At 36.2% G+C, this 24723-nt stretch overlaps 1 protein-coding gene and 1 pseudogene across 2 annotated transcripts in view; one reads left to right on the top strand and one right to left on the bottom strand.

Annotated features, from left to right (window-relative positions):
* LOC143672737 (uncharacterized) overlaps positions 1 to 14428 on the bottom strand; it is a 56591-nt gene extending 42163 nt beyond the window's left edge. Inside the window, exon 1 of the mRNA XM_077147275.1 lies at positions 13974 to 14428. Within this exon, the coding sequence (XP_077003390.1) occupies positions 13974 to 14306 (333 nt within the window). The 5' untranslated portion in view covers positions 14307 to 14428. The remainder of the gene's footprint in view (positions 1 to 13973) is intronic.
* Positions 14070 to 19896, top strand: LOC143672738 (thyroid transcription factor 1-associated protein 26-like; annotated as a pseudogene). Its single transcript, XR_013170013.1, has 5 exons — positions 14070 to 14666; positions 15600 to 15903; positions 16870 to 16875; positions 18202 to 18301; positions 19701 to 19896. The product of XR_013170013.1 is annotated as a thyroid transcription factor 1-associated protein 26-like (transcript).
* Positions 19897 to 24723: the final 4827 nt, after the last annotated feature.

The raw sequence follows: 24723 nt of genomic DNA, 5'->3' as shown, positions 1-24723 counted from the left end.
TCCTACTAATTGTGCCCAGATTTCCTCTGCTTATAAGGATACCTATCAAATCGAATAGAGTGCCACACTAAGCCAGTTTGATCACATTTTAACTAATAACGTCTTCAAAGATTTTATTTACAAAGGAGTTCACATTCACAGGACCAGGGCTTAAGACATGAAGATGTCTTTTCTAAGAGGACATGATTCAAACCATACCAGTGTCTTTGGAAGGATGATTCCCAACAGTTTAATAGCCTAGCCTCTAGAATTGGGCTGCAATATATTTTTTCCTGACCTCATTTTCAATTATTTAAGAATTTATGAATATATTGCTCCTTTTTCCTCACTGTCCCCAAATATGCTTTACAGTTTTCTATTTCCACTCTTTTGCTTACTCTGGCTTCAAATTTCCTACGTAGCCATATTAAATTCAGTAGGTGGCACTTGCTATATAATAGACATCAGAATTCACATGCTGGAAAGTAAAAATAAAACAAATCATTCTAACACAATGCATTAAGTGCTGTATTAAAGACATAAAATAATACACAAATGACTAATATTGCCTTGTTCTTAATTCAGTTTAATTTTGACCTGGGCTTTGAAAGATGATGATAAATAAGTGGATATTTATTAAATAGATGGAGGTGGGGGATTTACAGGTATAGAAGGTAGCATGGACAAAATCAGGGATGGGAAAAATGCATGGAACATTTGGGGAACAACATAGCTGAAGTATAATGTTTACTGTTAGGGAAAGAATGTTGAGAAAAATGCTGATAATACTACGGCACTCTCTCTTACTTCTTCCCTTCAACATTGGTAAAAGCCATGTCTTAAAAATTGAGAACTGACATCATAATATTTTACCTATTGATAGTTTGGAAAATATGCTTACCCCAGCTGAACTCAATACTACTTACAACTACTCTTTATACTCAGTACCCACAAGGACATTAATCAGACCTTCTCAGTTTTGCTTACAGAAATAAGATAACAGAATAGGATCAAGAATACCCCGCAGCCCACTGAATCAATGACTTCCTCCTCAAAAGACAAGAGGTTGAAAGAGTCATAAAGACTTGCATACAAGAGCTTGCATCTAAATCTAATCACTAAAGATAGAACAAGACAACACAGGATTAAGACATTTGCCCATGCCTTCCTCACAAATCCATGTCATTGCTGACATGACAAGAATGTATCATGCAGCTATTACTTTAGTTTCTGACCCTTATCTCCTTTTCTTTATCTATAAAAACCCTAATTCACATTCCCACTTAAAACTGGTTTGGGGAAGATTCCTCCAGTTCCTTGCCAGTGCACTTGCAATAAAATCACCTCCTCACTGAGACACACGTTTCTTCTTTGTACAGCTGGATAGGGTGGGTTCTTCTATTGGAAAAAGCCATGTCTGTAGTATGACCATCTTTAAATAAAAGATTGGGGTCAGATTATGTAAGGTTGTTTGCTCATTTATTAATTTGGCTGGCCCAATAATGACTGGTCATAGGCTCTTTCACATCAAAATCCAGGTTGGCTCAGCCCTTAAACATGACCATAATTTTAACAGCAGGGGATAATAAGGTCTGGATACAAAAACCTTAAATCATCACATTTTTATAGGATATGAGAACTAGTAGAGACCCAGATATCATTTAGCTAAATGATCCATAACTATTTTGTTTCTCAGTTCCTTTTGAAAATGTGAAGTAAACTGCTGAATTCACTTTCAGGAGGTACAAATGAATTAACTGAAGCCCACAAACTGAAGGCAATAACCTCTGGTCCCTTTAGGGGCTGGGCAGATGATTCCAATTAGTGAAGAAAGCTAGAAGAGGATACACCTACCTAAAAACAGCTATTTGCTACACAAATAAATGTAAATGCAACAAGATGGTCAGATCTTTTGATTTTTCAAGAGAAGCTGCAATTCCAGATATTTGTATGTATAAAATCTATCAATTTTGAAATATTGGCTCAAAAATTGTGAATGCTATAGTGGTGATACAAAGCATATTTATAAGCCAAGTGACCTGTTCATCTATTTTGTGCCACAGAGAAACACCTAGTAGTTACTTTTGAATGGGAAAGTAGGCTTACAGTTAAATATCCTGTGCGAGATAACATAGCTAATCAGAGTTCAAAATGGATTAGAAACAGGCCTTCTGACTGTGAATCTAGTCTGCCTATTTATGAGGGATGGAGAATAGGGAGAAGATGTCCAGTATCTATGAGATGACTACTCATTTATGTGGTAGGTTTTAACATATATTTCACTTAATTTCATACAAAGTTTTTACGTAGGAATTATGATTCCAATTTTTCGAAGAGGAAAAATGAGGCTCACAAGATTAACTAACACAGAACTTTATAGCACTCAAGTGCTGGGCTTCAAAAATTAGATGTGACTGGCACCAAAGTCCATTTTCTTTCCATGCTGCTTCCTATTGGCTTATCTTTTTTTTAAAACTTTTTTACTAATTAAAAAAATTAACAAACAAAACCTTTAGATATCATTCCATTCTACATATACAATCAGTAATTCTTAATATCATCACATAGTTGCATATTCATCATTTCTTAGTACATTTGCATCGATTTAGAAAAAGAAATAAAAAGGCAACAGAAAAAGAAATAAAATGATAATAGAGAAAAAAAAGACTATACATACCATACCCCTTACCCCTTGCTTTCATTTACCACTATTTCAAACTGAATTTATTTTAACATTCGTTCCCCCTATTATTTATTTTTATTCCATATGTTCTACTCTTCTGTTGATATAGTAGCTAAAAGGAGCATCAGACATAAGGTTTTCACATTCACAGAGTCTCATTGTGAATGCTATATCATTGTTCAATCATCATCAAGAAACATGGCTACTGGAACACAGCACTACATTTTCAGGCAATTTCCTCCAGCCTCTCCACTACATCTTGAACAACAAGGTGATATCTACTTAATGCATAAGAATAACCTCCAGGATAACCTCTCAACTCTGTTTGGAATCTCTCAGCCATTGACGCTTTGTCTCATTTTACTCTTCCCCCTTTTGGTCAAGAAGGTTCTCTCAGTCTCTTGATGTTAATTCTCAGCTCATTCTAGGGTTTTTCTCAGTCCCTTGATGCTGAGTCTCAGCTCATTCCAGGATCTCTGTCCCATGTTGCCAGGAAGGTCCACACCCCTGGGAGTCATGTCCCACACAGAGAGGGGGAGGGTGGTGAGACTGCTTGTCGTGTTGGCTGGAGAGAGGGGCCACATCTGAGCAACAAAAGAGGCTCTCTTGGTGGTGACTCTTAGGCCTAAATTTTAAGTAGACTTGACCTATCCTTTGTGGGGTTAAGTTTCGTGTGAACAAACCGCAAGACTGGGGCCTCAGCCTATAGCTTTGGTTGTCCATACTGCTTATGAGAATATCAAGAATTCAACTTGGGGAAGTTGAATTTCTCCCCACTCTCACCATTCCCCGAAGGGGGCTTGCAAATACTTTTCCAGTCACTGATCAAATCATTCTTGGATTCATCGGGGGATCACTCTGGACAAACCAACAAAATCTCATGTGCTACCTGAGATTCCAAGTACTTATGACATTCAATCAAACTATCTACATGAGTTATATTAAGAAATGCTCTAGTCAAAATCTAAATTTTGTAACAAATAAACATTTTTTGCTTTAGTCTCACACATAAGGTGACATTTTAAAGTATTAATTATCATCTATTTTCAGCACCCTGCAATAATGACATTCCTTTGTTCTTCCTCATGCTATTGGTTTATCTTAATAGCCAAGATTCCAGCTGGAAAGGTGACAGTAGATAAGGCCAGAAGTTGAAAAACTCTACAGGAAATGGACACCTATTAAAGGTTTTTGAGAAGACTAATGACAAGAGCAGAAGTATGATCCTGGAAGATATATCTGGGAGGAGTTTCAACAAGAACAGTTTGGAAGTTATTGATAAAATGGTGTTGCAGGATTCAAAAGGGAGGGCTGTTAAACTATTCACCATGGGAATGGGAAAGAGGAAATGTAAGACAAAGGGAAGAGGAATTGGCAAATTATGAGCATGGGTAACAGGAAGGATGATGATGTCATTTATAGAGAAGGTCTTCAACTACTGAGGTGATGAGGTAAAGCCGAAAAGATAGCCTAAGTAGGCATCAAACCACATAGGTGAGTTTTTGCCAGGGAAGGAATCTAAATCATGAAGAGAGGTGATCATAATTGCAAACTTCTAGTAAAAGGGTAATGATTCTAGTAAAAGTGAAAAAAAGGTAATATAAATGGTAGGTTTTAACATATATTAACGTACAATTTTAAACAAATAGGAACAAGATTATTTTAATTGTCTAAACATAGGATAACATCAGTATAATTTAAGTAGATAAAAGAAAAAATGTCATAGATGAGCAAAATCTCCATGAATTTTGTTTTACTTCTAATAATCAGAGGAGAGGGATGGTAGTAAGGGGAATATTGTTAAAAATTAGAATGCAAATTTCAGGTCTAAATGGTCTCATCTAAAAGAAGTGCACTGAAAGTACTTTCTAGATTTCAACAGACTATGTGTAAGACCTAGTCTCATACTTAGAACCAGGGATGAATGATCCCTGGTTCCCAAAGATATGTTTGTATTGCTACTCTCCCTTACTCATGATCACAGTAGCTCCCTAGGAATAGAACTAACAATAGCCACTATCTTGGCTCTGTGGCTCTGTGATGTTATTTCCATAATTAAAGTCTTCTAAAAAGTACCAGAAATACAGAAAAAGGGAAAATGGAGTTCAGTAATATATTTAAAGAAAGTGAATGAATAAAAGTTAAACATAACATAATGCACCAGGCCACTTTAATTATTTCTCTGTTTTCACTTTCTATTTTCAACATGCTTTTTGGCTTCATGTATTTCAAAAGAAATGTGAATAATACCTAATTGTAAAGTAATCATGTTAAAACACTGAATGTAGCTGCATCTGAGCTATAGGTTTTTGTTTTGTTTTGTTTTTACTATTATTACTTTTATTTTTTCTCTATATTAACATTCTATATCTTTTTTGGTTGTGTTGCTAGTTCTTCTAAACCGATGCAAATGTACTAAGAAACGATGATCATGCATCTATGTGATGATGTTAAGAATTACTGATTGCATATGTAGAATGGTATGATTTCTAAATGTTGGGTTAATTTCTTTTTTTCCGTTAATTAAAAAAAAAAAGAGAGAAGGGGTAATTGGAGCTGAAGGGATACAGACTGTGCAACAGGACTGGATATAAAAACTCAGAAATGGACAGCACAATACTACCTAATTGTAATGCAATTATGTTAAAACATTGACTGAAGCTGCATGTGAGGTATAGGTTTTTTTTCACTCTATTATCGTTTTAATTCTTATTCTGTTGTCTTTTTATGTCTTTTTCTAAATCAATGCAAATGTACTAAGAAATGATGAATATGCAACTATGTGATGATATTAAGAATTACTGATTGTACATGTAGAATGGAATGATTTCTAAATGTTTTGTTAATTTTTTTAATTAAAAAAAAAAAGAAATGTGAGTGTAACTTCAATACACCACACCACTACCACCACAAACTACTTGGGATAGTGCTGCAGATTGAATTATGTCACCAACAAAAGGTACATTCAGGTCCCAACCCCTGGTTCTATGGGTGTGAGCTCTTCAGGACTTTGAAGATATTATTAGTTAAATTGTACCCAAACTGAATGTGGGTGGCCTTAATAAAAATGGTTGAAGTCATTGTAAGCAAAAGAAATTGGACACAGAAGAAGCCACAGGGAGCAGACAGAGGTGGAATTCAATGAAACTTGGATGAGAAAGGAGAAGACAGCCCACAAGTGCACTGTCATGTTACAGAAAAGTGAAGACACTACTGGCAGCCACCCCCAGAATGCCACTGATTTCATGGAGAAATCTTCATCTTGCTGAAAGCTTAGCTCTGGATTTCTCCTAGCCTTAAAACCTTGAGCCAATAAATTCCCATTGTTTAAACCAATATATAGTGTGGTATTTGTTTTAGCAGCTAGGAAATGAACAAGGACAGATGGCCAAGAAGAAATTTAGTACCTTAAGATGAAATAAAAATAATTTAAAGGAAAGCTGGATAAAACAACAATTTTACCATAGACATACTATTATTCAATTAAAATGATAGTAAATTAATTACATTGCTGCTCACCAAAAGGTTATAATTCTATAAACCTTTTTTCAGCAATCTCATTACATCATGTGAATGATGATGACAAGAACTAGGCAAAACAGTAAATGGTCTCAGTAAACTGGAAGAAAGAGAGTCAAAAGTCAAAAGAGAGACTCTGAAGGATCAGACACAGCTTTAGAGGAAAGCAAGGACAAATTCTGATTCACAGTTTGAAGGTACAGAAACTGGATTTCCTGAGACTTGATTAGGTTTTCAAAGTCATAAGAAATTGGCTTTGAAATACAAACTTCTTAATTTACATTGATATATATATATATATATATATATATATATATATATACTTATAACAAAAACTCACACTGTTCTAGGATATAGAATACAATCTCCTAATTTTAGAATTACAATTAAAATAAGTAAAGTTATATATTTTTAAAGAAAATTTTAATCAAGCTTCATAGTTGGTGAAGCTTGTATACTAGCATGTATAGTCTAGCCCTATTTCTGTTTCATAAAATACTTTGACTATCCTAACTCAGAGTATCTCATCTCTCTTGCTTTTTAGGAAGAATTTTCTAAACTATATGAAGATAAATTAGTTTCTGAAGACCAATAGATAATTCAGTTGAGAATGTTACAGATTTATATATGTAGTCATTATTTTCTAACAATACATAGCCTGGTCTCCTTGAAGGGATTATAGCATGATCTTAATCTCCAAAATGTGATATAGGAGACATGTTTATCCTATCAGAAATACAGTTAGAAGTTATGTCTTATGGTTTTCTTTTGCAGATGATTAATATTATCCATGTTATAACTTTTAGAAAGTGCACATTTTCAGATAGAAAAATAGCTACGGATTTTGATTTCCCCAAAGTAAAGTTCAAAAACCCACTATTTGGTTCAAATTATATGTAAACAGTGATCATAAACATAACATAAGCAGGAATAATAGATGTCAGGTTCAGTATATTTGCAAGGAGTCTCTTCAATAACATTCCTTAAAAATTTACACTTCAGAAGTTCTTTAAAGAATTATTTACTTTGCCCACTTATATGACAGAAACTGCACAAGGTGCTGGGACTATAACAATGAAAGCTGTATCCATGTTTTTAGAGAGTTTATAAGCCAATAGTCAATAACAACATATGACATGTGCTAAAATGGAAGAGAATACAGATTGTAATAGGAATACACACATTTCTTAGAGATCCTGACAATTTATTCTCCCCAAGAAAGACCTAATGAACACCATCACCACATTATCATTATCACCACTACCACCATCACCATCATCACTTATTACCTTCAGGTTATTGAACCCAAGTTATATTCTCAGGTCCATGTCAGGAGGCATATATATACATCATATTTAATCTCTACTACAACTCTGTGAGGTGGGTAATATTATCCTCACTTTTGAGAATGGAAAAAATAAAAAAAGCATTCACAACAGACAGATGTCAGCTCATAGCTGCCTGACACTCAGAGGTAGGGCATGGACTTCCCTATTGAACAAGAAAAATTTCACAGTATGCCAACATCAGACAAGATCTGTAACCATCACAATTCTATAATCATGTCTGAGCACACATAAAATAAGAACATTGAGCAAAAACACAAAAATGATAGAAGATCCCCCTTTTCCTGCTAACAGGAATGACTGTTGCTTCTTTACCAATTACAGCATTAATTCCTTCATATCTCTTGCCTCCTATATGAAAATTTAAGATACATAAACATATAATATTGTGTTAGCCTCAAAGATGTCCCCCCAATAAGTGTCTCCTCCTAGTGACCATATCTTTGTGTAGTCCCAACCCATGCTGCATAAAGGCTGACCTGTTTAACTAAAGTGAAAATGTCCAACTTCAAAATCTAGGTCATAAAAGACAATCCAGCTTTTTCTTTGGCTCTCTTGGATTCTGAGAAAAGTTTCCCTGTTGTGACAACATGCAAAAAGCCCCATGGAGAAGTTCACATGGTATGCCGGTTTGAAACCATTTTTGTACCCCAGAAAAGTCATGTTTTTGAATCCTAATTCAAGTTCATAGGGTGGGATCTTTTGATTAAGTTGTTTTCATGTAGACATGATCCACCCAAGTGTGGGTAGGACTTTTTGATTAGGTGGTTTCCATGGAGATGTATCTCTACCTATTCAAGGTGAGGTTGCTTAGTGGAGTTCTCTAAGAGGGAACCATTCTGAAAAGAGCAGAAAGAGCTGACACAGATTTGGAGATGCAGAAAGAAAACACCCCAGGGAAGCTGTTTGAAGTGAGAAGCTGGGAAAAAAGCTAGTTGACAATGCCATGTGCCTTCCCAGCTGACAGAAACCCTGAACATCATTGGCCTTTCCTTGAGTCAAGGTATCTTTCTCTGGATGCCTTAGTTTGGACATCATTATGGCCTTAGAACTGTAAACTTGCAACTTAATAAATTCCCTTTTTAAAGAAATTCCATTTCTGCTGTATTGCATTCTGGCAGCTTTAGCACACCAATACACATGGTAAGGAACTAGGACCTCTGGCCAACAACCAGCACCAACTAGCCACCTATGTGAGTGAGATATCATGGAAATGAATCCTCCAGCCTTTATCAAGCCTTCCAGTGACCACAATCCCAGCCAACAACCTCATTGCAACCTCATGAGAACCTGAGTCAGATTCATCCAGCTAATCTGATCCTGAATTCCCGACCCAGAGAAACTGTGTAAGAGAACAGTTTATTGTAGTTATAAACCACTTTTATAAAGCAATAGACAATATACATTAATTATGTGTCAATGACTATGTACTTTTTAAGTTAAAAGAAGCATAAGGTAAGCACTATAATTAAACATTCATTGTTGTCCTTTAATTCTTGAATTATATTTTCTTTTAACTCTTTAAACATACTATAATAGCTGCTTAAATTCAATGTGAGACCAATCAGAATCAGTTTCTATTGTTTCAGTTTTTCCTGAATACAGGTCTTACTTTCTCTTAATTCTTTGAGCATAGCTGCTTAAATTGAGCATCAAGGCATAGTTGGAATCAGTTTCCTGACTAAGCATCACATTTCCCTGTTTCTTTGCACATCTAGCAATTTTTGATTGGAAAGCAGAATTGTGGATAATATGTTACAATGAATCCATTTTGTTTTTCTAAGGATTATTGTTTTTTGTTGTTGCTTTTGTAACTTCTTTAGTAAGAAGTTAACTTGCCTGAACTCAAACTGTGAAATGTCATCTTCTCTTCAGTGCACAGCAGCTGATGTTTCTCTTCAATTGCTGCCTTATTAGTCTGCCCAATAAGGATTTCCCTGTGCCTAAGCCTGGTTTAGCAGTCAAAGATTCAGGTAAATTTTATAGTCAGATTTGGCAGCTCAGTCTCTTTGTGGTTCCCTTGTTTCCAGGGCTCCCCAACCTCAATTTCCAGTTGCTACCAGTACTCAATTCTGCCCTTTGATAGTCAATCCATTTTTGCCTTCCTCTTTTTGCCTTCTAAGCTATATGCATTTTGGGTAACATATTCTGTCAAAAGCACAGCAAACTTGCAAATCTCACTAAGAGTTCTGAGTTTCAAGGGTTTGTCACAATCCCATCCCAAGTCTTTGTCAGGGTTTCTGCTGGGCTCTTTAGATTTCCCCATGCATCTCTAATTTAAAGGTCATCCAGGGATTTAGGCATGGCTTAGACTCAAATTTAGATCTCGGCCCTTCTGTAGCTCTTCAAGTTCCAGAAGTACTCTCATATCTCCATTTGCTCTGATCAATGATCTGTGCCATCAATATCTTCAGCTGATAAGAATATGATTTTCCATGCCAGATCTAAGGGGTTGGGCTCACCCTCAGTAAGAAATTCATAACTCCCAATTTTTACCTCATCAGTAGCAGTCTTTCAACAGTAAACTCATGCTCCTGTCTGCTTTTCATCATTATACAGTGCCTTTAATTCCAGAGCCAGAATGAACAATTCTAGACAACTTTTAATCACTGCTACCTTCAAGAAGAACTGCCTGAATTCTTCTAGTGGCTACTACCTGAAGCCTCTGGACTATTTCAATAGCCTTCTATTCTATCCCCTGCTTCCATCCTCACTTTCCTACCAGGACTTCTCTATACAGAAGCCAAAATCATCCCTTTGAAACACAAATCACATCATATCACACTTCTACAAAAATACTCAAAGAGCTTCCATTACACCCAGAGTAAAATCCAGTTCCTTACTATGACCTATAAGCCCTATGTGAAGTTGCCACCTCTCTAACCTCAACTCTTATTAACACACTAAGATTTCAACAGACCAAGTGTGCTACAGTTTTGGCAACTACTGTTTACTTGGCCTGAAACATTCCTACCTCAGAGAGGTATATCTAGCTCCCTCACTTTCTTCAGGTCTCTGCTCAAATTTCAACTTGTTAGAGAAAAATTACCACATTACCCTATCTGAACTAGCATTCCTCACCACCTCTCCACACCCCACCCTACATATAAACCCTCATTCTTCACTTCACTTCCTTGTCTTGCCTTTCTTTGTATTCACCACCTGGTACTATTTTTTTCAAAGTATATATTTACTATGTATCTACTCTCACTAGAATGTAAGCTCCATGAGGCAGGGACTTTGTTGTATTCAGTGCCATAATCTTAAGAGCTAGAACAGCACCTGAAAGATAGAAGGTGTTAAATATTTAGTCAAATAAAATAGTTAAGTGCTATTTGTTAGATTTTATTCTTAACCATTTCTATATATCAACTCATTTAACTTTTATAGTACTCCCTGAGGTAAGCACTATAATTGTCACCATTTTACAGGTGAGGAACTGAAGTAAAAAGGTTTGAACCAACTTGCCCAAGTTAAAACAGTTCACACACAACAGAGGCAGGATTTTAACACAGGCAGTCTGCTTACATACCCATAATTTATGCCCTTGAATGCCTAGTTATTTTCAATATCTTTCCATTTTACTTTGGAGAAATTAAAAAAAAATTCTCTAGTTCTTTTTAGATAAACAAAGGAAAAGAAGCCTTTGGGACTCTGACTAAGCCAGAAAATCATCTGGCAAAGGAAATCTCTAATGGCTACTCAGACGAGTCTTAGAAACAACTTTGTCACATAAAACACCAACTTTTTGTGCCAAACATCTGTTCGTGTTCTTTCATACACTGTACACTAACTCACAGCAGCTCTGGGAATTGTATTTACTTATAACCCCTATAACCCCTACTATAGAACTAGCAGAAAACCACACTGCCTGTGAGTCCCTCATGGGACTCCATTCCAGTCTCCCTGCATGCTCCTCCCTCAGGGCTTTTACACCCTGTGTCCACTATCTGGAATGTTGTCCCTCCAGATATCCTTGTGGCTTATTTCCCCCCTTAGATCTTTTTTACAAAGTCATATCAATGATGTCTTGCTAGAAAAATCTACTTAAAATTGCAAACATACTCTCTCCACCTCACACCTTCCCTCTATCACTTCCTCCCTTATCTACTTTAATATTCCCTATGGTACTTAAAAAAAAAGTACCTGTCTTTCCCTTCTAGAATGTAAGTGAGATGAAGGTAGGGATTTTTGTCTTATCTGTTATTTCCCTAGCTCCTAGAGAAGTGCCTGGCACATAGCAGATCCACAGTAAATACTGGCTGATTCACGTAATACTAAAAGCTGCTGACCATTTGCAAAAATTAGTATATTGTATAAAAAAGTTCCAGGGCCAGAGACATTTCAAAGGTGAACAATCTCATCTAGATTCCAATACTGTTGGTGAGAAACAAAACTGATCACAAGGTTTTCCCAAAAGATGTTAATAACAAGTAGTGTCATCCATTTCTTCAACAAATATTTATTAACTACCTATTCTAATCAAATATTGTTCTAGGCAGTAGGGATACAGAAGTGAACAAAATAATTCTTATATTCTTGAAGGGGAAAAGAGAGTAAAAAAAAAACAAGGAATGCAATCATGTCAAAAGTAATGATTTTGATAATAAAAGGACTGAGCAATTCATTCTCAAATAATTCAGAATAGATTTCTATCATGATGATGAAAAGTTCAGACTCTGAAGTTAGATGACCAAGGTTTGAATCATTTAACAAAGCTCAGAAGGCCCAAAGTAGAGTCACTCATGCTAACCTCTGTGTCAGTACATCAGAACTCAGGTCAGTGCTCCCAAATGTTGAAACTTGAGATGAATCAATCCTAAAGCAATAATTCATCCTGCCCTTTATAAAGTAATTTTAACTATCCAGCAACATCCCATATTAGGGTAAAAGCCTCTTAACAACCAACAAGAATTCCCTGTGCTATGTTTCCTTGTTCTACTTATAAAATCCCCCCCCCCCACATCTTTGTTTGTGGAACTCCTTCCCAGCTCATTGGACTTGGGGTTGCCCAGTGTGATTTGCTAAGTAAAACTTTCTGACAGCTTGACTAAATTAATTGTCTGGTAATTTTATTTAACATAATCATCCATTACAAGCTGTGTCCCTGGCAATTTAACTCATTAAGTGACAATTTTACAAATTGGTGATAACAGAACCCATCTTGTAAGGCTGATGTAAAGATTAAATCAGAAAATATGCTCAAAAACACTTAGTACAATTCCTGGTACATAGTAAATATAAATTAATATCATCATCATCATCATTATTATTATTAGGACATGTATGGCAATCTAATTCTGCCATCTGGTACAAAGACCACACTAAACTCATATGAAAGTCTCATGCTTTATACTTAACAAACACTTGTGTATGTGTGTGTGTTTTGGTAAACTACTATGAGTTACTAATTAATTCACTCATTCAGCAGTCATTGAGAACTTAATGTATGTCAGGTATTTTACCAAGTGTTGGGTATATACATCAGTTGACAGGACCAACGTGGTCCCTGCTCTTCTTGACTATGAGTAAAGTTGCATAAGTACAGGGTATTATGAGAACAAATTTAAGAGGTGCCAAACTTTCCAACAATAAACAACGACTTCAAGTCAACCAATCTTTACTCAATGCTATTCTAGGAGACCCTCTAGTGGTGCTTTCAGAGAATGCCCAATGAATAAAATTCACTAGCGGGGCAAGCTGGGTTAAGTCCCGAAGCATTGTCAGAGAAATAACTCCAGGAGACTGTTTAGTGTTCTCTCAATGCCATCTCCAAAATATATTCCTCTACTAGTAAATTCTTCAAATAACTACCAGAATATCATTAGCATCATTTCTAAAATCTAAATTAGATTAGGCCATCATATTGCCTAAATGGCTCCAACCGTTTTCATCACACTCAAAATCCCAAACTCCTTCAAAGGCCTAGAAGAAAGGTCTGCATGATCCAGCCAGCCTTCCTCCCTACCGCCCCAGTGGCTTCCTCTAAGTTAGCTCCAGCCACACCAGCTTTCTTCCCCCAACCTCAACCAGCCCTGATCTTTTATGTCTCGGGGCCTCCGCTGTGGTTCCCGGGGGCAGAATCACTCCCAGCAGCTAACTGACACCGCTTCTCCTGATCATCTAAAGTTAAAGCAGCCTCCTCACACACAATCACATTTTACAGTTTTATTTTCTTCGTGGCCATTATCATCATTTCTTATTTATTTCATTAACTGTTGATTTCTCTTCTGCTGTGTTACCACATAGATTCTATAAATTCTGTGAGAGCCTGTTTCATTTTTCCCCCTAAACTATTACTGTTGAATTACTAAATGAACGAACTCCCATACCTGGTTTCCTGAGTATTTACAGATATACACAAACATATGGGGGCTAGAACAACGTCCAGGAAGGGCGCCCCGAATGTGCATATGGGGGTCCCTGGACCCCAACCCTTAGCCTACCTGAAGGCCTCTGGACCTTCCACTAGCGGACGCGCTCCGAGGGGCGGGGCCTTGTCCACTTCCCTGCCCACCTCGCAGCTCACATGATCTCCCCTCTATTTCCACCAGGGGGTGCGCCCCCGTGTCCGCCTCCATCGCCGACCTCTTCAGCACAGACAGCACGATCGCCGGCGACAAGTCGACCAACTGCTCCCACAAGGACCCCGTGTAAAAGTCCACCGTATGCTCATTGGAAATTGGCAGGGCGTCCCTCAGAAACCATAGGAGGCCCTGCAGCTTGGCACGCAGCGTAGGCAAGTCCTGGGTCTCCGGGAGAGAGCAAAAAGCCACCATGACGCTCACCTCCCGGGCTGTACGTGGCGCACACGTGGCTGTGAGGCGAGCGCTTGTCACGATATGGTACAGGCTGGAGAAGTCGAACTCCGAGTCAGACTGTAGCTGAACCCAGTGCTTCAATTGCTTCGAAAACGGATTGCTTCGGCTTGATGACGCATTTGGACAGCGACGGTTGTGGTTTCTGGGAAAGTGAGTTGTCTGTAATGGCGCCAGTGAGGCCGGCAGCAAGGTGGGAAGTTGGGAGTTTTGGGTCACGTTACGAAGGAGTTTCTCCGGTTGGGTGCAAGAATAAGAACGTGAAACAGAAGAAGTGGAATCCTAACCATCTGAAGGTCCATGCTGGGAGTGTCCATGAGGGTACGTAAGAAGGCAGCCTCTTTAAAGGCCTCAGATTTGCAAAGAGTAAAGCACGGAAGGATTTAGGAACCAGACCTATCTCTATTTGGGAAGATCGAACAGTGTTGTTAAAATTAAATGTTTAAACATTTTTCCCGGACTTGACTACTTTTGGGTCAAAGTCTTTCCCTCTACCTTTTCCCCCGTGAAACCGTAAGCGGAGAGCGTCCACAGGTCTACTTGGGTATGTATTACGTATAGGAATTTGTGTATGTATTAGGATGAATGACAAGGTAGCCAGAAACACGCTGACCCAAAACCCTGGATGTAGAAATATTCCGGCAGCATTCCACTCTACTTACTGTTCCTTTCCTTTTTGTCCTGTTTGTCCTTTTGCCCTGCTGTCTGTAAGTTCCTTCAAGTCCCGTTTGAGATGTTTAGAATATTAAATAAATTCGGTGTCCTGATAATTGTTCAGGAAGCCACATACCACCTTTTTTCTTTTGTGTGGAAGTATTTTCAAAAATAGTATATAACTAATTTTTTCTGAAGTAAAATGATATATTTGAAATTTTTTTCTATTTTCAAGTATTTGTTAAAACCCGGATTAAGTATTTTAAACGAGTTGAGAGTTTGTTTTGATTTGTGAATATGATACTGAAGTTATACAGCAGCCCAGGTTGGTAAGTTTTCCTTTTTTGAAATTCTTCTTAGTTGGGTGTCTGCACTGGCTAAAGTTAGCCTGGTCTTTTTTGCAAAGGGCCAACGTGCTATTTAATCCTTACATTTAATTACCTTAGATTTGTTTCATGTGGTAATTTTTAAAGCAAAGCAAAGTAACTACCATCTGAATGTGATGATGTAAAAAGTTTTTTCATTTTTTAAATTATTGGCTACACTTTATGCAACTTGTTTTCTGTGAAAGTAATTTATGGCTGACATTCCTCAATATAGGGCAAGGCTTTGCTTTTTGAGGAAAACTGAAGATTCAGCAAAATTACAAGAAGTTACTGTGGAAGACAAAAAAGGCTCAAGCATCACAAGAATCCCAGTTCACAGATCAATATCCTGATTATCTGAAACATCTCTATTTGGCTGAAGAGGAGAGACTTAGAAAGCAACTTTAAAAAGTTGACCAAACTTCCTCTGAAAAACAAGTTGACTAACCTTTGCCAGGACAATGTAGCATTGATCTGGCTTTATCTGAAGAACAATGTAACATTGACCAGCCTCTACCAGCACCCAAAGTATCAAAGCAGTAAAGTATGTTTTCTTTCTTTTGAAATCTTTTACTTTAAATGTAGGTAGTGTTTTATTAAAGAGTTTGTGGCATAAATCTATGAAGAATTGGAATTTTTCTTATTTTAAACATTTTAGAAGTCACAGTTATTAGGTAAAAATATTTTCAGGAAGACTCTTTTAGCTGAAATTACTAAATTAGGTGGTTTAATTTAATTGAAGAAATAATGGAATAGGAATTAAGAGATATGGATTTGGGATTTCTGTCTCCCAAGTGCTATTAACTTCCTTGGACCACAGTTTTAAAATTATTTAAAACTAATTTTTGAGGGGTATTATAGTGTAGTAGTTAATGGTGTGGATTCTGAAGCCAGACTTAACATGTTGGTGCCTCAGCACTCTTCTCTGAAATGGGGAGAACATTAACGTGTAACTCAGCACCACAGTGTTAAATTACCCAGGATGGATCATGCAGATAGACTTTGGCATACCTGACTTATCACATGATATTATTGTGAAAACTAAATAAATGAATTTATGAAAGATGCTTTAAAAAAGTGTGTGATACATGGTGTTACATGAGTGTTAGCTACAACTACTATTAATCTTTATTTTTTTTAGAAGATAAGTGTGTGGGTGCAATTATAAGACAAACAGCACAGCTTCAGAACCCTTTGGTTTTGAAGACACCAACTCTTTTATCTCTGCACTTATCACAAGTGAAAAAGCAACATTAAAATCTAAAATTGCAAAGAAGCCAGGTGTTATATGGAATCAAATTTTTTACTTCACTGAAATTCTGTCCTTTAAACTTGTTAGCTGTTTGTGCTAAAAATAACAGGAAATAGGAACCCAGAAAAAAGTATAGTTGGAGATAAAGGCAGTGACATGAAAAGTATTTCAATAGACTTGTCCATCATATTATTGAATATTGGATACAAAGCTCAGACAAAAAACTAGCACTGGTGATAACTGATGTTACAAGAGTTAAGTTGTAAGACATGATAAGATGGCAAAAATAATTTTTAGTTATTACTTATTATGAGGTAAAAACAGGTAAATGCTGTCATTGAAGAAGTTAAATAGAACAGTCAGAAATAGGTAAAGACAGTGAAAACTAAATCAGCAGAGGAAACTTTTCAGAAGTAGAGATTGTTCAGTTGTCAAATACTATAAAGCCCAAGGATAATAGGACTAAAATCATGTCTTTGTGGACTAGACTAGGACTAAAATCAGCTCTTTGTTGACTAGGCAATTATTGGGGACTTTGACAGAGGATTTTCAGGAGAGTGATGAGGGGCGGTCCCTGATACATATATGTGGAGCTGAAACCATGATCATGGATATGACTGCCTAAAGAGAATATGGAAACTCTCTATGTACATCTTGTATCCTTACACCTTGGGGTAAAACTTGGGTGTGTCTTCATACTTTCTTGGGAAAAACTTTGGGTGAGAAAGAGAAAGAGGCTCTAACTGTATAAAGTCTTAAACTATGAAGGAGCAGTTAAAAAGGAACAGAAGAGAAGAATGTCACCAAAACTAAGGGAAAGGGGTTTTCAAAAGTAGTGAGTAGTCAATTCAATGAAGACTGAAAAGTGCTCATTAACTTTGTAATCATATTTGGTCATAATGATCTTGGTGAGGGCAGAAAATTGAATATGAAAGGAAAGGAAATGAGAGATTGGTAGGTAAAAGGGTACTATAGAATCTGATGATTGGTAATGTATACTTTAAAAAGGGAGCTATTAAAACATAATTCTGTAATTATGGAATTGATGTGGTGAAAAAGGAAAGGGATTATTGCTGGATCAGGTATCCTGAAGAAATGGACAGAATCTAGGCCAAAGTGATTGAATTAGACTTGACAAGGTGGACCACCTTCAGAAAGGTGAAGATGGAACAATTTTAAATGGTGACTAAGTCCATGGTGTTGTTATTGACTGAATAGATGAAATGGATAGAAAGGAGGTGGTCAAGGAAATTTGAGATTGAAGTTTATGTACACAACTTTCCTAATGTCATTCAATATAATGCCTTTTCCAATGTCATTCATATGTTTACTTTTTTAAGTGTCTTTCAAAATTTTCTGTTTTTCCTGGTTGAGGTAATGCTATTGAATTAATCTACAATCTGAAAGCTGTAGCTGTATTTTTAAAATCTTATTACTTGTATATTTTACTAATAAGTTAATGTCCTTCTTTCTTCCCCCCTCAAATTATTTGTGTTACTGAGATTTTTTGTTCCATGCTTGTCAAAATTGTGGTTATATTGTTTTTAGTCCTTGTGACTTACTTGTCTTAATTTATTTTATAAAGTTCCATTGCTACTTCAAAGAAAAATAAAAATAAAGCATCAAATCAAAAAGCACAAGAAGAGTATGAACAGGTACAAGCTAAGTGTGCTGCTAAGAAACAAGTAAGTTCTACTTTTAAAATGTATTTTGATCCATTTTTCCATATGTATACTAAATGTGTATATAAACTGTATTTCTGAGTGTCAGGCACATAGTATGCCCTCAGTAAATATTTGTTGAATGAATGAATTGTCTGAGCAGAATGGGAGACTTAAATTCCTTGATTTATATTGTGTCAGAGAGGTGATACTAGTAGATCAGAAATGGGATTCCTTTATGTCAAACTAAGGCTTTGTAATCATCAAAGTTGACATTTTCTTAGCCCTTGCAGATTTCAAATGTTAAAATAACAGCCAGCATCATTACCCATTAGAAATCAAAATTAAGAACTTTAATTAAAGTTCTTTAATATTTATAATCTACTTAAGAACTCAATTAAATAAAGACTCATAATTGAAAGTAAGAATATTAAGGTTTTTTTCACTATGTACTTTATAAATAAAATACTCTATGATATGGGAGTATAATTTTAAGTGATATAGTTTAGTATAATGAGGAATTGGACAGAATTTGAATTTAAAAGATCTGTAAGTGAAACTCAGCTCTTAGCTAAGTCTGCCAATGATCTGGAACTTTGGGCAAGGTTCTTTCGATAGTGGTGAGCATCAGTTTCTCATTTGTAAGGTGAAGATAATTTAAGAACTTTTGTTTAGCTTTTATATTTAATTTTAATAAAAATGTCACAGTACATTTTGTGTAGAAGCTTCCAGATCTATCTATAACTGAATTTTTATTTTTTATATTCAAAGTAAATTTGATTCTTTATGTTAGTAAATCAAATGAGTATGCTAATTATTAAATACACAAAATCATAATACCTAGCAAAAGATTTTGCACATACATAGTAGTCAATAAATGGTTCTTGATTTAAACCTCTAAATTGCTCAGATGACATATTAAAAGGAATTCCAGATACAGCTTTCTGGAAATGAAGATTTCAACATTAATGGAACATTGGAAGATAAGCTTATTCCCTTTTAACTCTTTCACAGTATAAGACTTCAACCCCCCACCCCTCCCCCACATGCACACCACCTGATCTATAAGATTGAGTAATAACTAACTGAGGAAGAAACAAGATGTTATGGATATAATTTAGTGATGAAATCATTACATAAATATATGCCTTCTCTGTTCTGTGTTATAATTTTATTTTTGCACACAGTTAACACTATTTAATAACTTTACAATATTTATTCCATGTTGTAGTGTGCCTTATAGTGTGAAGGCATAGAGGGTGTACAACTTCAATACTGGGAAATAATTCATATTTTGCAAAATATAAGGAATAAGCCTTATACTATTTGTGTGGTGATGTATATTAAAAACAGCTTTTGAAATATGTCAGCTGTTTGTTAGTAACAAAAATTACTAATTACTAATGGAATATGTAAATTTTAGGAATTTGAGAGAAGAAAACAAGAGAGAGGAGAAGCTCACAGGCTCTACAAAAAGAAGAAAATGGAAATGTTCAAAATATTGAGCAAAAAGACTAAAAATGGTCAACCAAATTTGAATTTACAAATGGAGTATCTTCTTCAAAAAATACAAGAAAAAATTAAATAAGACTTTTTGTCCTTAATCAAGGGTTAAAATATCTGCTGTCTGTCTCTTGGGTTCCTTTGATTTAATGCATTGTTTTTTAGTTTCCTAGCTGCTAAAGCAGATACCTCACATTGGGTTGGCTTAACAACAGGAATTAATTGGCTCACAGTTTCAGAAGCTAGAAGACTTGCTTCTTCCCAGAGTTGGCATCTTCTGACTGGCCAGCAAACTTTGGGGCTCCTTGGCTTTTCCATCATGTGGCAGTGCACATGGTGGCACATTTTCTTTCTCTTCTGAGTTCCATTAACTTCCAACTTTTGGCAACTCCCTGTGGCTTCTCTTTCTGTCTCGAATTTCCTTTACATACAAGAACTTCAGCAATATTGAAGTAAGGTTTGCTTTCATTCAGTTTGGGCATACCTTAACTAATAACATCTTCAAAGGCCCTATTTACAAATGGTTCTCATGCACCAGACCAGGGGTTAGGACCTAAATGTGCCATTTGTGGGGGCATGATTCAGTCCCCAGTAGCCTCCTAATAATTGAATAATTTTTCTCAACATAAATTGAATTGCTAAGTAATCTGAAATGTCAAAAATATATTTGTTCTTATAAAAGAAATTTTTCTATATGAATTCTACATAATATAATTTCTTTTTTATTTGCCTCTGAAGAAAGGTTGATGTGAGGAACTGAAAGAACCATCTGTTTCTTTCAGGCTCAAATGCTCAAATATGTAACATTTTGGTATCAGGAAATTTGTGTGAAATAAAATGTTTGAAAGTTAGGGAACAGAGATTTCAATGATGCATTTCCATGAAATGTTTCAATTTGGTAATCCGCTGTTAATGGTTTTAAATTCATTTTAATGATAAGGGAGTCAAAAACTTCCTTGGGCTTTGTATATCTGTTTTTATTTTGAATTGAGTACATGTTGCAGGAAATATACATGTAAAGAAGATTTTACTCAGAACTAGGTGCTGAAACTACCTTCCCCCACCTTATAAGGATGTGGCCGTCCTAAAGCAGTTTGGTTTAAGAACTTCAGCTGATATCCCATTCCCTTGAATGGAAGCACATAGCTTATTTGTTGAAGAGCTTTTAAATGGCTATGGAAATGCAGCATTGTCATAGCAAGAATTACGTTTTCCATATCTTGTAGGATCCTATAAACTAAGAACATTGTTACTAGAACCTGTTACTCCTCATGGTACCCTTATGAGCCAAGAAGAGCTACTGAGATGCTTCTGCTCCTGCCCTGTGTTGACCACTTGGATTCATTTCAAAATGAGAACAGCTTTACTGTAGTCATTACAAGCTAAAGGACTGTACAATAACTGTGATATTTATAACTCATATCACATAAAATTTTAAAATGGTAAAAAATGCTACCTGAAATTAAATTAAGGTTTTAGAGAGTCCTTGCATGTTAACTGATTCATTCTGCATTTACAAATGCAATTGGGTAGGGTGGTACGATGGTGGCTCAGTGGCAGAGTTCTCTCCTGCCATAACAGAGACCTGGATTTGGTTCCCGGTGCCTGCCCATGTTAAAAAAAAGGGCAGTTGGATTGAGCTACACTACACATGATGAACACTAAGTTAAACCATGACCTTTAATAGTAAAGGTCTGATGATAGACTAAAAATAGTCTATCAGTTCTAACAAACATTTTACACTAATGCAAGATGTTGGTGGCAGGATGGTATATTGAAATCCTATATTTTATGCATGATTATTCCATAAACCCATAACTTCTTTGGTTAAAAATGATGAACTGCCATTTCCCAGACCATGCATACCCCCCAAAAAAAATTCAATAGGAGATGGTAAGGACACACTATACCTATTAAAGAATAATTCTTTATTGTGTAGAAAACAATTCTGAGATATGCAATACATTATGTTTCATTTAAAATAAGCAGTCTAGAATGCCTTGATTTGACCACCTTGGTGAAGGTGGTATACACCATGAAGCAGAGCACAGTTGTTTTAATGAATTTTTTGTTTTGCATGGGAAGGTTGCAGAATGGATTATTTTTATAATTGTTTCATTTATGTACTTTTTTACTTCTAGACATTATCTTGTCAGGAAAACATAAGTAAAGAGTTTCAGTTAAATCCTTTGAGAGATAATAAAAATAAATTCTTATGGGCAACATTTTCTTGTTGAACAGCCACAATATGCAAATTCCATGTTGAGTTGTTAAAAAGTAAACTTCCTTTCTCAAGAATCCTCTAGGGATCTAAATGCCAAATAGCCAGGTCACATCATAGGGTAAAATGTACTCAATGACGATCAAGTGCAAATGAAAAGATCAGACTTAAATGTGCAAGATAATCAGGATCTTCTTGCAATGTATGTTTAAGGGTCCTACCTCCCGAGATTTGGATAGTGTAGACGAGTTCAGTAATGGTCATTTTAGTCAGCAACCCTGGTGAATCTGATGTGATTGGTACTTGGAGGATTATGACATGCAAAGCATTGGACCTCAGCCTCAGAGAAGAGAGGTTTCTTGTTGAAGAAATGAGGGAAAGTCATAAATAAGATGATGTGATAGATGGAATTATGTACCCTAATTTAAATATTTCCTTAGATCAAGCTGCATTGCTGTGGGTGTGAACCTATTGTTAATAAGACCTCTTGCAGATGGCTATTTTTACTTAAGGTTTGACTCAACTGAATGAAACTGGGTTTTAGTCTTATTTCTGGTGACTTTAAAGAGAAACCCACAGAAAGGAGGCAGAAGTGAGGAGCTAGAAGCACAGAATCAATGGGAACCCAGAAAGCAAGTTGAGGATACTGCTGTGTGATGGAAAAGCCAAAGACCCTAAGCATTCCAAGTGCTAGAACTCTACTAATCCCAGGAGGAAGAAAAGCCTTATAGCCTCCAAAATGATGAGACAATAAATTCCCATTATTTAAGCTACCTCATTGTATGGTTTATGCCATAGTATCCTGTCAAACTAAGATGACATTTGAGAAGAACCTTTAAAGTTGAGAAAAGCGTTCAAGGCAAAAAGAGCATGAGGAAAGTTGCAAAGTGCAGAATGCTTGGAATAAATTTAAAAGTCTAAGGAAAAAAATTACAAAAAGGTGTGTGTATTTTATCACTATTGTTGGCAGATAACACTTGCCATATAATCCTGATGTTTCCATATTGAGGAGGCACCATTACCCGAACACTTGTCATCTGTCTCACTTGGCCTACCCAGAGAAGATGGACAGGCTTATCTAAATGGTGTTTGAAAATAGGATCTGCACCTAAATAGCCAGGCTTTTCTCTCCAGAATTGGCCTGCCTACAGAGAGCATGTACTTTATATATATAATAAACATTTTTTCTTGAGAAATTCATGCACATAAAGTCCAACCATGTTACATACAATCAATGACTCACAATATCATCACATACTTATGTATTCTTCACCATGATCATATATAGAACATTTACATCACTCCAGAAAAAAAAACAAAAAGAAAAGGAAAAAAACCTCATACATTCCATACCCCATACCCCTCCCTCTCATTGACCCACAGTATTTCAATCTACCTAATTTTTACCCTTTCTTCCCCCTATTATTCATTTATTTTTTATCCTTTTTTTCATTTAACTCATCTGTTCACACCCTGAATAAAAGGAGCATCAGACACACGGTTTTCACAAATCATACAGTCACATTGTAAAAGCTATATACTTACATATTTTTCTTCAAGAATGAAGGCTACTGGGACAAAGTTCAGCAGGTTCAGGTACTTCTCTCTAGCCAGTCCAATATACCATGAACTGAAAAGGGATATCTATATAGTGCACAAAAATAGCTTCCAGGATAACCTCTCAACTCTCCTTGAAATCTCAGCCACTGAGGTTTTATTTTCTCTCATTGCTCTCCCCCATTTTGGTCAAGAAGGCTTTCTCATACAATGTCAGATTTTGGCTCACCACTAGAAGACCTATCCCACCTTATCAGGGAGATTTGCACCCCTGGGAGTCATGTCTCAAGTAGTGTGGAGGGCAGTGAGTTCACATGCCAAGTTGGCTTGGAGAGGGCACATCTGAGTGAGAAAAGAGGCTGTTTGGGGATGACTCTAAGGCATAATTATCAGTAGGCTTAGCCTCTCCTTTGCAGGAATACACTTCATAGGCATGATCCCCAAGATTGAGGTATCAGCCTATTGAATTGGTTGTCCCCACTTGCTTGTGAGAATAACAGGAATTCCCCAGATGGGGCAATAAATATTTACTCCTTTCTCTCCAGTCCCCAAAGGGGACTTTGCAAATACTATTTTTATTCTCTACTCAAATTACTATGACATGTGTCAGGGCATCACACTAACCTGGACAAACCAAGAAGGTTTTATGCCCTATTCAAGTTTCCATGTAATTATGATGTTGAAGTAAACTGACCATACAAGTTAAATAATGTGCTACCCAAAATATAAATTTTGTACCAAATAAACATCTCTCCTTTTGATCTTGCACAGAGGTTGAAGTTTGAAAATATGGGCTATATCATCCTTTACCCAGTATTCTGATTAATCTTAGTCCTACCCAGATCAGCTTCATTCATACCTCTACATGTGATAAGGCCTAAGAGTACAATGACTAAGGTGTGAAAAGGGGAACATGTGGTGTTTACATACAACTGGGTGGCTGCAAGAAGGAATGAAGTTATGAGGCCTGCAACTAGGTGAATGAGACTTAAGGACAGTATGTGAAATGGCAGAGACAAAGAGACAGATATTATCATGTCTCACTCATATAGGCTAACTAGAATATTCAAACTCAGAGAATTAAAGTCGAGGGTCTATTGTAAAGGGTCCTAGATTGTAAGCTCTTACATAGTCAAAATATTCAGATATTGTAATTGATATTTCT

This window comes from Tamandua tetradactyla (assembly GCF_023851605.1).
Source record: "Tamandua tetradactyla isolate mTamTet1 chromosome 9 unlocalized genomic scaffold, mTamTet1.pri SUPER_9_unloc_2, whole genome shotgun sequence".
Classification (NCBI taxonomy): Eukaryota; Metazoa; Chordata; class Mammalia; order Pilosa; family Myrmecophagidae; genus Tamandua; species Tamandua tetradactyla.
The sequence above is the reverse complement of the archived record's forward strand: the minus strand, read 5'-3'. Positions and strand labels throughout refer to the sequence as shown.